This window comes from Bos javanicus, chromosome 26 (genome assembly GCF_032452875.1).
Source record: "Bos javanicus breed banteng chromosome 26, ARS-OSU_banteng_1.0, whole genome shotgun sequence".
NCBI lineage: Eukaryota > Metazoa > Chordata > Mammalia > Artiodactyla > Bovidae > Bos > Bos javanicus.
Genome location: NC_083893.1, coordinates 34,712,386 through 34,725,727, shown reverse-complemented (window position 1 = coordinate 34,725,727; position 13,342 = coordinate 34,712,386). Strand labels below are relative to the sequence as shown.

Here is a 13,342-nt window from a genome sequence, read left to right as displayed (position 1 = left end):
CATCAATCCTTCCAATGAACACTCAGGACTGATCTTTAGGATGGACTGGTTGGATCTCTTTGCTGTCTGAGGGACTCTCAAAAGTATTCTCTAACACCACAGTTCAAAAGAATCAATTCTTCGGCACTCAGCTTTCTTTATAGTCCAATTCTCACATCCATACATGACTACTGGAAAAACCATAGCCTTGACTAGATGAACTTTTGTTGGCAAAGTAATGTCTCTGCTTTTTAATATGCTGTCCAGGTTGGTCATAACTTTTCTTCCAAGGAGTGTCTTTTAATTTCATGACTGCAGTCACCATCTGCAGTGATTTTGGAGCCCCCAAAAATAAAGTCTGCCACTGTTTCCTCATCTATTTGCCATGAAGTGATGGGACCAGATGCCATGATCTTAGTTTTCTGAATGTTGAGGTTTAAACCAACTTTTTCACTTTTCCTCTTTCACTTTCATCAAGAAGCTTTTTAGTTCCTCTTCACTTTCTGCCATAAGGGTGGTGTCATCTGCATATCTGAGGTTATTGATATTTCTCCCAGCAATCTTGATTCCAGCTTGTGCTTCATCCAGCCCAGCATTTCTCATGATGTACTCTGCATATAAGTTAAATAAGCAGGGTGAGAATATACAGCCTTGATGTACTCCTTTTCCTATTTGGAACCAATCTGTTGTTCCATGTCCAGTTCTAACTGTTGCTTCCTGACCTCCCATCTCTTGAAGAATTTTCCAGTTTCTTGTGATCCACAGAGTCAAAGGCTTTGGCATAGTCAATAAAACAGAAATAGATGTTTTTCTGAACCTCTCCTGCTTTTTCGATGATCCAGAGGATGTTGGCAATTTGATCTCTGGTTCCTCTGCCTTTTCTAAAATCAGCCTGAACATCTGGAAGTTCATAGTTCACATATTGCTGAAGCCTGGCTTGGAGAATTTTGAGCATTACTTTACTAGCGTGTGAGATGAGTGCAATTGTGCGGTAGTTTGAGCATTCTTTGGCATTGCCTTTCTTTGGGATTGGAATGAAAACTGACCTCTTCCAGTCCTGTGGCCACTGCTGAGTTTTCCAAATTTGCTGGCATATTGAGTGCAGCACTTTCACAGCATCATCTTTTAGGATTTGAAACAGCTCAACTGGAATTCCATCACCTCCACTAGCTTTGTTCGTAGTGATGCTTCCTAAGGCCGACTTGACTTCACATTCCAGGATGTCTGGCTCTAGGTGAGCGATCACACCTTCGTGATCATCTGGGTGGTGAAGATCTTTTTTGTACAGTTCTGTGTATTCTTGCCATCTCTAAACTTTAGGTCTCTTTATATAAAAATAAGTTGGCCTTGAATGTTAAGCTGAATAATGCAGGATATGCGGAGAGGACAGGCTTGGTTTTGATCACTGCTACATTGCTTTGTGGGCTTCCCAGGTGGCACTAGTGGGAAGAACCTGCCTGCTAATGCAGGAGACCTAAGAGACATGGGTTTGATCTCTGGGTCAGGAAGAGCCCCTGGAGAAGGGCATGGCAATCCACTCCAATAGTCTTGCCTGGAGAATCCCTTGGACAGAGGAGCCTGGTAGGCTATAGTCCACAGAGTTGCAAAGAGTCAGACAGGACTGAAGCGACTTAGCATGAACATTGCTTTGTAATATTGGGAAGTCAAGACTTGAACTGCCCCCAATTCATCTCCAGATCTGAAAACATGAAGAGCCCAAAAAAAACCCTCTATTGAAAATTTCTGACATCTCCTCTCATCAGCAGATATCTACTCCCAAAGTAAAAGCTGCTTCTCAGGAAAATTCTTACAAAAAACTGATTTTTTTAAAGTAAAAATTAATGAATACTTTTAACATAGTAAAAACACATGGTTTTACCAACCTAAATTTATTATATAAGGGTTAAATTACTCTTATAAAATGTGAAGTGTTATAAAATGTTTAAATATAAAGTGTATTAGGGAATGACAAGTTTTTTTATGTCTCTATTGTTCTTTGCTTAGTACTGCTATAGCTTGTGCAATACAATCCTGGTATGCTGTGTATCTGATGATATAAAGCTCCGTCTGTACACTTACACATGTATGTGTATATATACACACACAGACTAAACCATAATACTAAAGGCTTATGGAGAAAACAAGGCAAAGAGAAGAGTCACTTTTGTTCCCAGGAGGACGTATCAAATACGACTGAGTATGGGATAGTATTAAGAGCATGAGTCCTGGACTTGGACAACCTGGATTCAAGCTTTGGCTCTGTCTCTTTTAGCTGGGTGACCTGGGCAAACTACTTAAGCCTCAGTACCAACATCTGTGAAATGGAGCTGATCAACACCAGTAAGTGCTACTGTATGATTTCAACGAAATAATGTGTGTGAAGCCCAGTGCCTTAGCACACAGTAAGAATTCAAAGAACGTTAACTTATGATGTCTCACTTCATTTTCTTCTAAAATGAGTAGCCTAGGGCTAATAAAAGATGGTGCGTAATTTTATTTGAAATTTACTTTTTACAAGTATTTTTTCACCTGTTTTATATAAACATTCCAGGAAAGAATGAATATTTAAGCATGGTTTGATTACACATATTTATGGAGAAAAACAGTCAAAAAGACCTTTTTTTTGAGAAATAAATGAACTATTAGCTCAACTTGACAGGATTAAAATCCGAGCTCCCTAGAAGATCTAGTTTCTGCTGTCCACTCTCACCATCCTAAACCATGTTTGGACCCCAGCGCCTTTGCATAAGCTATTCCTTCTGCTGAAATGCCTCTGCCCTCCTTATCTACCTCAAAACTTACTGCTCACCCTCAAGCCCGGGGTCAGACCCCGCCTCCTAGTTTTCTCCCTGCTTCCTTCTCTCTCTGTGCCTGACCCACTTTTTTGTCCCATACTTTATTGTAACATATACACTTGCTTTTGCTATGAGATTGCAAAAAAAAAATCATTTACAGCAAGAACTTACAGGCCTTCCTTTAAAGCATTTCCTTAAGACTATGGAGGGGTGAAAAACTCACAAGGGTTAAGAAGAGCCATTTTTTGAAAAGACTGCTCCTGTCAAAAACCTTTTCTATAGATGTGCCATCTAAACATCCAAATTGAGGTGAAAATTACACTTCACATTTAAAGGTGTATATATAGATAGTTTGCTATCACTTATTACATAAAAATGAGGAATTTCTTACTTTTAAAGAATTATCTATGACCCCACCAGCCTGCCAAATCAACTTTTTGTTTCTTCATGTATTCTTTCAGTTAAAAAAATATGTGTTCAATCTGCACATCCACTAGTGTTGACCTCTATACTCCTTAAGGGAGCCCACAGGCCTATGGATCTGCACATCCACTAGCGTTGACCTCTATACTCCTTAAGGGAGCCCACAGGCCTATGGAGCAAGGCTACTACTCTATTTCCTATTTCAGAGGTTGCCAAACTTCAGCTCAGGGAACAAACCCAGCCTTGCCATCTGCTTTAATAAAGTTGTACTGGAACAAAGGAATGCTCTTCTTTTAATGTATTATGGAAGGTTGCTTTTGCACTGTAACAACAGAATTGAATAGTTGCAACAGAGACTGTATGGCCTACAAAGCCTAAGATATTTACTGTCTGACTCTTTACAGAAAAACTTTGCCAAACTTTGACCTAATTTATTCACATTTCCCCATATTCGCTCTTCAGCCTATTCACTAAGAAAGACTGAAGCACAAAGAAGATAACTTCCAAAGACGTCCACACCATGTCCACTCTTTTCCTGCATTGACACCCATATGTTTTCCTTTCTGCCTTAATTTTATGGATGTGAGCTGTCCATAAACCTATGAAGGCTAAGCCTTCGCTAATGCACTAGGATCCCATAACCCACTTGCCAACTTAAGGATATGGCTCAGAAATTATCTCCTATGGCTCTCGTCCCACCTTTCCTTCTCTACCAGCTCATTCTCACCAAAGTACAAATGGAAGTACCTTCCATCTTAAAAAAAAAAATTAACCCCCCTACCCCCACCCAAGGCCACTTCTCCCTGCGGCTGTTGATCTGTCTCTCAGCTCTCCTTTCCACTAACACTCCTCAAGAGAGCGGTCTTCACACACCATCCAAATATGTTCTCTGTCCATTGTCTCTTACACTTCCTCCAATCAGGTCTCCTCTCTCTTTCTTGCTATTAAAAGGGCCCTTATCAAGGCCACTGATGAGCTCCTCATGGCTGAATCCAATGATCCATTCCTAGCTTTCATCAACTTGACATCATTAGACACTTTGATCCTTCTCTCCACTTCCAGCTTTAAGAACACCATTCTCTCTTGGCAGTCTGGCGCATCACTGGCAAAAGCAAAATCTCCTTTGCTTACTGTCATTCTCATTTTCCTAATCGCTGAACACTGAGTATGAGGGCTCAGTTCCTGAATACTTTTTTTCTTCCTTCTGTCTGTAGCTATCCCTGGGTAATCTCAGCTAGTCTCATGGCTTTAAATCCCACTTAAGTGAAGTGAAAGTGAAGTCGCTCAGTCGTGTCTCTCTTTGGACTCTTTGGTCGTGTCCGACCCCATGGACTGTAGCCTGCCAGGCTCCTGTGTCCATGGGATTCTCCAGGCAAGAATACTGGAGTGGGTTGCCATTTCCTTCTCCAGGGAATCTTCCCGACCCAGGGATCGAACCCAGGTCTCCCGCATTGCAGGCAGACACTTTACCCTCTGAGCCACCAGGGAAGTCCTACTTACATGCTAATGATTCTCAATTCCATGTCTAGTTTATTCCTCCACCCTAAATCCCAGATCCCTTTTTCTTACTGTCTGCTTGACAATATCCAGCTGCACATACAATGGGTGTCTCAAATTAAACAAGTCCAAAATGTTCTCACAAACCTGCTCCTCCCGGAATCTCCTCATCCCATTCTCCATGAGTGCTCCTTCTATTATTCCAACTGCCTAAGCCCCAACATTTGGAGTTATCCTTCATTCTTATTCTTTCATACCCAATATTCAATCCATTAACAACTTTCTTTAAAATATACCCAGAGTACAATCACTTCTCACACGTCCACCCTGGTCTGAGCCACCGACATTGCTCAGACCATTGCAACAGTCCCCTGTTCTACCAACTTCACCTCTGCACACTTGCAATCTAAGTTTCTTGCAGAAGCCAGAGTGATCTCTTTAAAGCCGATTATGTTACACCTCTGCTCAAAACCCTTTAAAGGCTCCCCATCTTAGAGTAAAAGCCAAAGCCCTCGCAATGGCTTCAACGCCTTGGGTGAACTTGCACCCCTCCCCTGTCGATGTCATCCCCTCCCATTTCTCTCCTTGTTCACTTTGTTCCAGCCACACTTCCTGCGGTCCCCAGTGCATGCCAAGTGCTGCACCCTGCAGCCTCAGGGAGTGTGCACTGCGCGCCCTCCTGGATCTTTTCCCTAGACACCTCCAGGCTTGCTTCCTCCTTCCTTCAGATTCAGCTCAGAAGTCACCTGGGGTAATGAGGATTTCTCTAATCTTAAAGAGCCGTCTGTCTCCAATGGCTCTGTCCCCACTCCCCAAACACTTCCATCCCTTTCAGCCTGCTTCATTTTCTCCTTAGCACTTATCATCCGACACACTATGAGAACTTGTCTATTGTTTGCTTCCTCCTAATCAATATATCTCGGAAAAGGGAATGGCAGCCCACTCCAGTATTCTTGTCTGGAGAATCCCATGGACAGAGGAGCTGGCAAGCTACAGTCCATGGTGTCTCAAGAGTCGGACATGACAGAGTGATTAATACAATCAGTATATCTGGGCTTCCTGACTGGCTCACTGGTAAAGGATCAGCCTGTCAATGCAGGAGACGCAGGGTTCCATCCATGGGTTGGGAAGATCCCCTGGAGAAGGAAATGGCAACCCACTCCAGTATCCTTGCCTGGAAAATTTCATGGACAGTGGAGCCTGGCAGGCTACATAGTCCATGGAGGTGCAAAGAGTCAAACACAATTTAGCAACTAAACAACAACCATCAACATACAAGCTCTGTTAGGACAGATATTTTGTCTATTTGAGTGGCATACCACCCAGTGCCCAGAACAACACTGACACACAGTGGGTGTTCAACAGCTGTATTTTTGAATGAGAGGAATGAAAATAAATTGCTTATAAGTTTCATGCAAAATAACTTTGAAGAGTAGTTTGTATTTTAATATTTCATAAATTTTCTGTTTAATTAATATCAGCATGGTTTCTTACCTGAAGTCTCTATATAGTAATGGGTAATTGCCTTCCAGTGGTAAACAAAATCTTCTTGTAAAGGAAGAGAAGGTGCAAGCTATACAAACACAAACAAAAAGACCACAACAATTAAGAAAATGGCATTAAAATTTTCATATTAAATATAACTGTATTTTTCTACTAATGATGCAAAAGCAGCATATTAATAAGGAATGAGCTTTAATTTGATTCTGTATGTCAACTATCAAGGAGAAACAAAGACAATGTCAAATCCAAGAAAGTAATATAATTTATTAAGAAAGAGGAAAAACACATTTATCAGTGTTATTAGTAATTATAGTATTGGGTTTTTTTTCTCCTTCCCTGAAAGTAGTTACTATACATGACTTCAAAAGTAACAGAGTTCAATGAAAACACACACTATTCTATTACTAAAGTATCAGTAAAATGAATTATTGATAACCAGGGATCTTTGTACCTAGGACTTTGAAATGCAAAACAGTAAAGAGCTGCTATGTAACAGTTACACATCACCACTACTAAAATACATACCAAAGTCAGCCCTGTAATCAGAGCAAAACTGTTCTCTATTTTCAATGACATACAAAAGTCAATCTTTTCTTTTTAAGCCTAGATTAGGCAGTGCATATTTTTAGCAAAGTGACCACAGGAACAAGACACTACCAATTTAAATTCCACAAAGTCAAAAACGTCTCACATTTTTGATTTTGAAATTTACTTCAGACGTTTTAAGGCCAAAACTATACCCCTTCAACCATCTCATTGCAAACTTAAAAGTATTTTAAATGGGTATTAAACAGATAGAAAAAGATTTGGATGCACCTTTACAATATTTTCTGTTCTTTAAAATGAGTGACAGAGAGAGCATGCTCTCCCAGTCCTAGCATTGTCAATAAATTTTCATCAGAAAGTACAGCTGACCCAGTTTTCATAATAGCAAATAGGTTTCCATTTTGGGAACCTCAACTATGGCAGTGTAATCTCCCATTTTCACAGATTCATCTAAACAGATGACCTAAGAGGTCATGTTACTTCTGAACTTCTACTTGTTCCATTTTGATTGGTTCTCCCATAAAGACCTCAAAGTTTCAAAACCCTTCAAAACAATTTCCAAACTACTGAGTAAATTATAAACATTGGTCATGATATCTAAGTGTTTCAATCCAGAAGATGAAACGTAATCAGGAAACAAATGGACCTGAAAAATTTTCTGCAATCATCAATATCTTTCTGCCAACTTTTTCATCCGTGCCTATTCACACCACTCTGATAGTACTGCATTAAGAGAATGTAAATATTCATCTCATTTCCAAATAGAAGGCTATGAAAAAATTTAAAGACTTTAAGATCCTTAACAATGGAGTTAAAAATCTTTGGCATTACTATACTTCAGGAACATGGAGAGAGAAAACTCGTGGGAGACTGAGAAAAAAATTAGAGAAATAAGAAAGAAAGAATTAATTTGGGAAAATAATCTTCCTGAAACTTTTAGATTAAAAAGTCAGTTTTAATCAGCTACTTATTTTTAGAATCTCCTCAAAATATACAGAATTTCTCTTGTGTTATAGACCTTTTAACACACTAGCTTTATGCAGTATTAACAAGTGTTATTAATCAATTAATTCTGTATTAACAATTGGGACAAACCCAAATGAAATTTGGTGTTTCAAAAAATGTACTGAGTTTGTTAAGTGTAAATATTATGCTTTGTTTAATTTTTCCAAGGGAATTTCCAGGGTATATCACTTTCCCGGAGAAATCTGGCCAGACTTCCTGTCGAGGGCACAGTCCTTTCCACACGTGCTTGCGGCATCCTCTCCCTGACTGCCGGCTCCCTCTCTCCCAGCCCTGAGCCCATGCTGGTGACTGTTGAGTTATCCATCTCCTCCACCAGACTGTGAACTCAGTGAGTTTACAAAGATTATATCATCTTGTTCATCACCGAACCCCTAGTTTCCAAGTCAATGATGGCGCATAGTAAGCACTGAATAATGTTTATTGAGTGAATACAGGGCAGCTGCTGCCATTTAGTGAGTAGGTACATGCCAGGGCTTCCCTGGTGGCTCAGCTGGTAAAGCATCAGCCTGCAATGCGGGAGACCCGGGTTCCATCCCTGGGTCGGGAAGATCCCCTGGAGAAGGATATGGCAACCCACTCCAGTACTCTTGCCTGGAAAATTCCATGGATGGAGGAGCCTGGTAGGCTACAGTCCATGGGGTTGCAAAGAGTCAGACATGACTAAGTGACTTCATTTTTCTTTCACTTTTATGTGCCAGGCACAGTGCCAAAGTTTACACTTACATGTGGCCTTAAATTCTCACAATAAACTCCGACTTTTCCCAAACTCTTGTCAAGACTTAGAGCCATTCACTGACCTGCAGAAGGCAACACTACTGGTAATTAAAAACCTGGAGGTCTTTCCCCAAAATACCTACCACACAAAAGGACCTACCTAGCTGATAACTCCAGAGAAGGCAATGGCAGCCCACTCCAGTACTCTTGCCTGGAAAATCCCATGATGGAGGAGCCTGGTAGACTGCAGGCCATGGGGTTGCGAAGAGTCGGACACAACTGAAGTGACTTAGCAGCAGCAGCAGCAGCTGATAACTCAGATGAGAAGTAGTGTTCTCAGAGCCCTGCCTGCAGCCTCACAGGCATCATCAACATTCCAGGCCCAACTCTTTTAAATTGCTTCTTCCTCCGGGCAATTTTGTGACACCCCCCCCACCTATCTCCTCTGCTGCTGTATGTCCAGCTCAAGTCTCACTTCCTCCAGGGAGCCTTCCAGTCCTAAGTGCTTGCTCCCCTCCTCCTACAGAACGCACTGACAGAACAATGATCCAAATAGTAACAATAATGATTAACATTTATTAAGCACTTACTATGTGCCAGGCACTGCATTAAGTACCGGTCATTCTAATTTTCACAATTCTATCAGATAGGTCTAATTACTTCCATTTGACTGTGAGGGAAGCCAGCTGTGCTGCAGCCCATGGGATCCCAAAGAGTAGGACACGACTCACTGACTGAACAACAAAAATGAGGAACTGAAACATACAAAGACTAAGTAAGTTGTCCAGTGAACAAGTAGGGGGCAGAGGCAAGCCCAGAACCCTGCTCTGTCTGGCTCTAGGGGCCAGGCCACAAGCTTGGGCACGGCTTATACTTCAACCTGTGCGTCTGTTCTGCCTACCAGTGCAGTCTCACCGTGAACTCGCACTGTGCTTTCTTGATGGGCTCCTAAAACGTATGCTGCGTGACTAAAGGATGACAGTTAAAGAGCACTTGCTGGAAAAGAATACACTTAAGAAAACACTACCTACGTTTCATTTGACATTTTAATTCCTACTGCAGAGTAGATTTTTAAGGAATTGCTAGTTTCAACAATCATCATTAAATCTTAATTATAATTTTACAAGAAAATAATAATGCATCCAAATTCTGAAAGATGACTTACCTTGAACTAACTAGTTAAGACAGATAAAACATTTTTTCCTGACATTGCCCTTTTATCCTCCTGGAATAAATCTGCCTTCAAGGATGGAACTGACTGGAATTACAAGATATTAGTCCCTGGCAGACTACCTCACACAGACTAAGGCCCTCAACAAATACTGAGTTGTACTAATGGAAGGTGTTTTATTTATCCTTTGGAGAAGCTGGGCTAAAATGATCCACCTCAGAACTAATTAGATGAGAGGCCTGATTTCAGACTTGTGGCAACTAGCTAATTTCCTGACTCTTACTAACCAATCATTTCTATCCTGAAGGAAAGCTGTCATTTCTGAAAAAGGAGGCAAGAGTTACATTACAGTTTTTGTTTTCGCTCAAGGTGTGAATTTCTCTCCTAAACTCAAAATGTAGCCTATCAGATTAATAACACATCTTCAAGCACTGATCTTTGAAAATATCTTAGTTGTATGTCATCCTTTTAAGTAGTTAACAGGAAGTGAGAAGAAATCATTAATTAAACAATAAGGAAAACTCTACACCTAAACCCTATTTAAATGAATGTGTATCTGGTTGACCCTAAAAAACACATTTGAAGATGGATCCAACTGAATCAAAAAACCTAGAAAATAATAATACCAAAATGGTTGAGAAAACATTACAAAGATTCATACAGTGACACAATGGAAAAAAGGTCATGTCAGCATCTGTCTGCAGGATTATCTCCCTTCTCTGTAGAACCCTGATAATCGTAATTGCAATGCTATATCAGAAAATACTAATTGGGCAAACAAATTAAAAGGAGGATAGAGAAAAGCTAATGAAATGAACTGAGGAATGGTAAGACTAGGCCATAGAAAAAAAGTCAAGCAAATAAACAGAAGTGAATAAATGGAAACCAATCTTGGGCTAGGGAAAAAAAAGATATTCTTCAAATAACACAAAGATGGCTTATTCAGCATTACATATGGGTTCATTTCCAAGAGAATGGTAAAAGGGAAAAGAAAAAAAAAAAAAGTACACCAAAAATTTTTCATCACATTTAACTGCCTATCAAGGTAAACTAGTAAGTATCACAATTGAAAACATTAATGCTAAGTAAATAAAAACATTACTTTTCTAAATGCAGTGCATTAACTCCCAGAGGCAGGTGAATATAATCCACTCTTTTTCTAACCTCAGCAAAGCAGACAACCTGGATATTACAGAGGCAGAGTCAGACAATTCACACGGATAATTTGGGAGATGCTAACATACACAATTATAAGAAGATAATGCAGACAGAAAACACAGGCCTCAGGACAAAAATGAGTCTTTACTGTGAGAGCGCTGAAAGCCATCTTTCTTTTTCTAAGTACTTATTTCTGTAAATATCGGCCTGAATTAGTATAGAATATAAATGATGTAATAAATTCTTATCCCCAATTATCTCAGTATGAAGCTGTATTCAGTGTCAAAAAAGTAAATGATTCTTGATATTTTAAGTTAAGGAATAATATAAAATGTAAATATCACTGTTTTTTATAAATTTTAATTGAATTCTAAAAGTAAGGTGCTGTAGCTGGTGTATACGCAAGAAAGAAAAATTAAAAATTGCCTTAGAGTCTAAGGCTATCATCTCCCTCAAGAGCAATACTGCTCTTCATTCATGAAAAACCGTGTCTTGCCTGATTTGATACATTCCTTTTCTCAAGAACCTGTAGCAGATCTAAAATGACTCAAAACATTTCCCACACAGCACTTAAAAACTGTACAAAAGTTTTCCATTACTGAGTTTTAAAGATCCATTTTATTTTTATCTGGCCGTAAAAACGGTTATATTGCAAATTGTGTGTTTTCCCCCCTTAAAGTTATGTAGATCTGAATGTGCTATGTCACCCAAAAACTAAACACAGAAAGAGGATGACATTTCTAAAACTAGCCAAGTAGCACGTCTAGCAAAACTGCACTTGTTATGAACTTCAGGGTGCATTTTTCGATTTGGGCAATTCTGCCAGCCTAAGGTAAAACAACCGAAGGAAAGCAATGCGACCCCTTATCACTGAATCAGCAGGAAGACACGTTCTTATGAGTTACTTCTCTTCTGGTAGTGTTAGATTTGAGTGCTGTCCCCCTGTGCTGGTGTCTGAAATCCTCAAATCGGGGTACAACTGCAAGAAAGACGAAAAGCGTCCAGGAAAGGAAGAGAAGAAAGGAAACAGATGGTCCGGGTGCTGGGTGAGGGCTTGGAAAATGTCTAAAGCACCCTCGATCAGACCTTCCAAATGCATTTCACACCGATCAAGGAGATCCAGCTGAGTCCGGCCGCCCGGCCCGCGAGAGCAAAACCTGGCTAGATTAGGAAACCGGTCGGGTGGGCTGCCTCCCTGCCAGAGCCGCGCCCCCCGGCAAGAGCACCCCGTCCTGCCCGCCCCCCCCCCCAAACAAAACAAAACAAACCCAAATAGTGTTAGGCTGTTTCTTTTGTCTCGGTCAACGCTGACCACTTTTTGAGGGAGAAGGTTAACGGTCAGGGAGTCCGGGGGAGCGCCCCAAGACCTTGCCAGGTGCTCCCCGACTCCCCTGGTCCCATCGGGGGAATCGGACGACCCCCGATCCGGGCCGGGAGCGCTCGCTCCTCCCGGGGACTCCCGCCTGCCCTCTTAGAGCGAGAAAAAGGGCTCCAGGCCGGCCCGGAGCAGGAAGGAGAGCAGGGGATCCGCTCAGAGCCAGGCCCGAGGCCCCCGGCGCCCCGACGACCCCGCAGCGCCCGCCCCGGGCCTCGCTCCTTCGCGGGGCCGGGGACGCCTAGGGCCGCCGGGCCGAGGCCGCCAGGCTCTTTCTGCCCGGGGCCGGCGGCGGGGAACGTAGGCCGCCGCCATCCCCGGCCTGTCGTGCGCCCGCAGCCCCGCGGCCTTACCGCCTCCACGGCGTGCTGCAGGATGGAGGTGAACTTGGAGAACATCTTGTCCCGGGACTGCAGCAGCTTCTCCCGGGACGACCTGGAGAGCTCCTCGATCCGCCGCCGCCGCCCCTGCTGCGGCTGCCGGGGCCGCTCCAGAGTGAAGGCCGGTGCGGGGCAGGGAGGACGAGCAGAGGGCCGAGGCGGGCCCGGCCCGGCCGCTTCAGGTGTGAGCGGGCGGCGCGGCGGCTCCGGCGGGCGCGGCGACGTGGCGGGCGGCGAGGAGGGCGTTCCGCGCGGACTCTGGGCCCGCGACGCTCCAGCGGCGGCGGCTCCGGCTTCGGCTCCGGTTCGGGCTCCGGCCCCGGCTTGGACACGGTGGCAGCTCGGCTCGGGTTCCTTCCGCCCGCTCTGCCCGCCGCGGCCTGTAGGGGGCGCCGCCGCGGCCTGGGGAGGCCCCCGCCAGGCCAGGCAGACCCTGCGGCTGGGCGGCCGGACGCCGCGGGGGCGGGAGAGGCACCCAGAGGCCGCGGCCGGTCTGGGGTCCGGAGTCGGGCCTGGGCGCTGCCGCCTCAATCTCCTGCCGGCACACCGTCATGCTTACGTTTAAAAAATATAGCCGTTCCCACTGCGACTTGTTTCTCCAGTGGAAGTAAATGCCGATTTTGTAGGAAAACGAAGCCATATATGTATGTGAAATTCAGAGGTTCGTCTTTTAAGGGCAGATTTGCAAGACCGGCAAGAAAAAACACAATATTCCCAAGGCAAACAGGAACGGTGGGTTTAGATGCTAAGAATGAGAACAAATCAACGAAAGCAG

At 43.1% G+C, this 13,342-nt stretch overlaps 1 protein-coding gene across 1 annotated transcript in view; it reads right to left on the bottom strand.

Annotated features, from left to right (window-relative positions):
- Positions 1-12,929, bottom strand: part of FHIP2A (FHF complex subunit HOOK interacting protein 2A) — a 37,835-nt gene extending 24,906 nt beyond the window's left edge. The window contains exons 1-2 of the mRNA XM_061403574.1: positions 12,541-12,929; positions 6,189-6,267 (exon numbers count right to left, since the gene is read on the bottom strand). Of these exons, the coding sequence (XP_061259558.1) occupies positions 6,189-6,267; positions 12,541-12,585 (124 nt within the window). The 5' untranslated portion in view covers positions 12,586-12,929. The remainder of the gene's footprint in view (positions 1-6,188; positions 6,268-12,540) is intronic.
- Between the last annotated feature and the right edge of the window lie 413 nt (positions 12,930-13,342).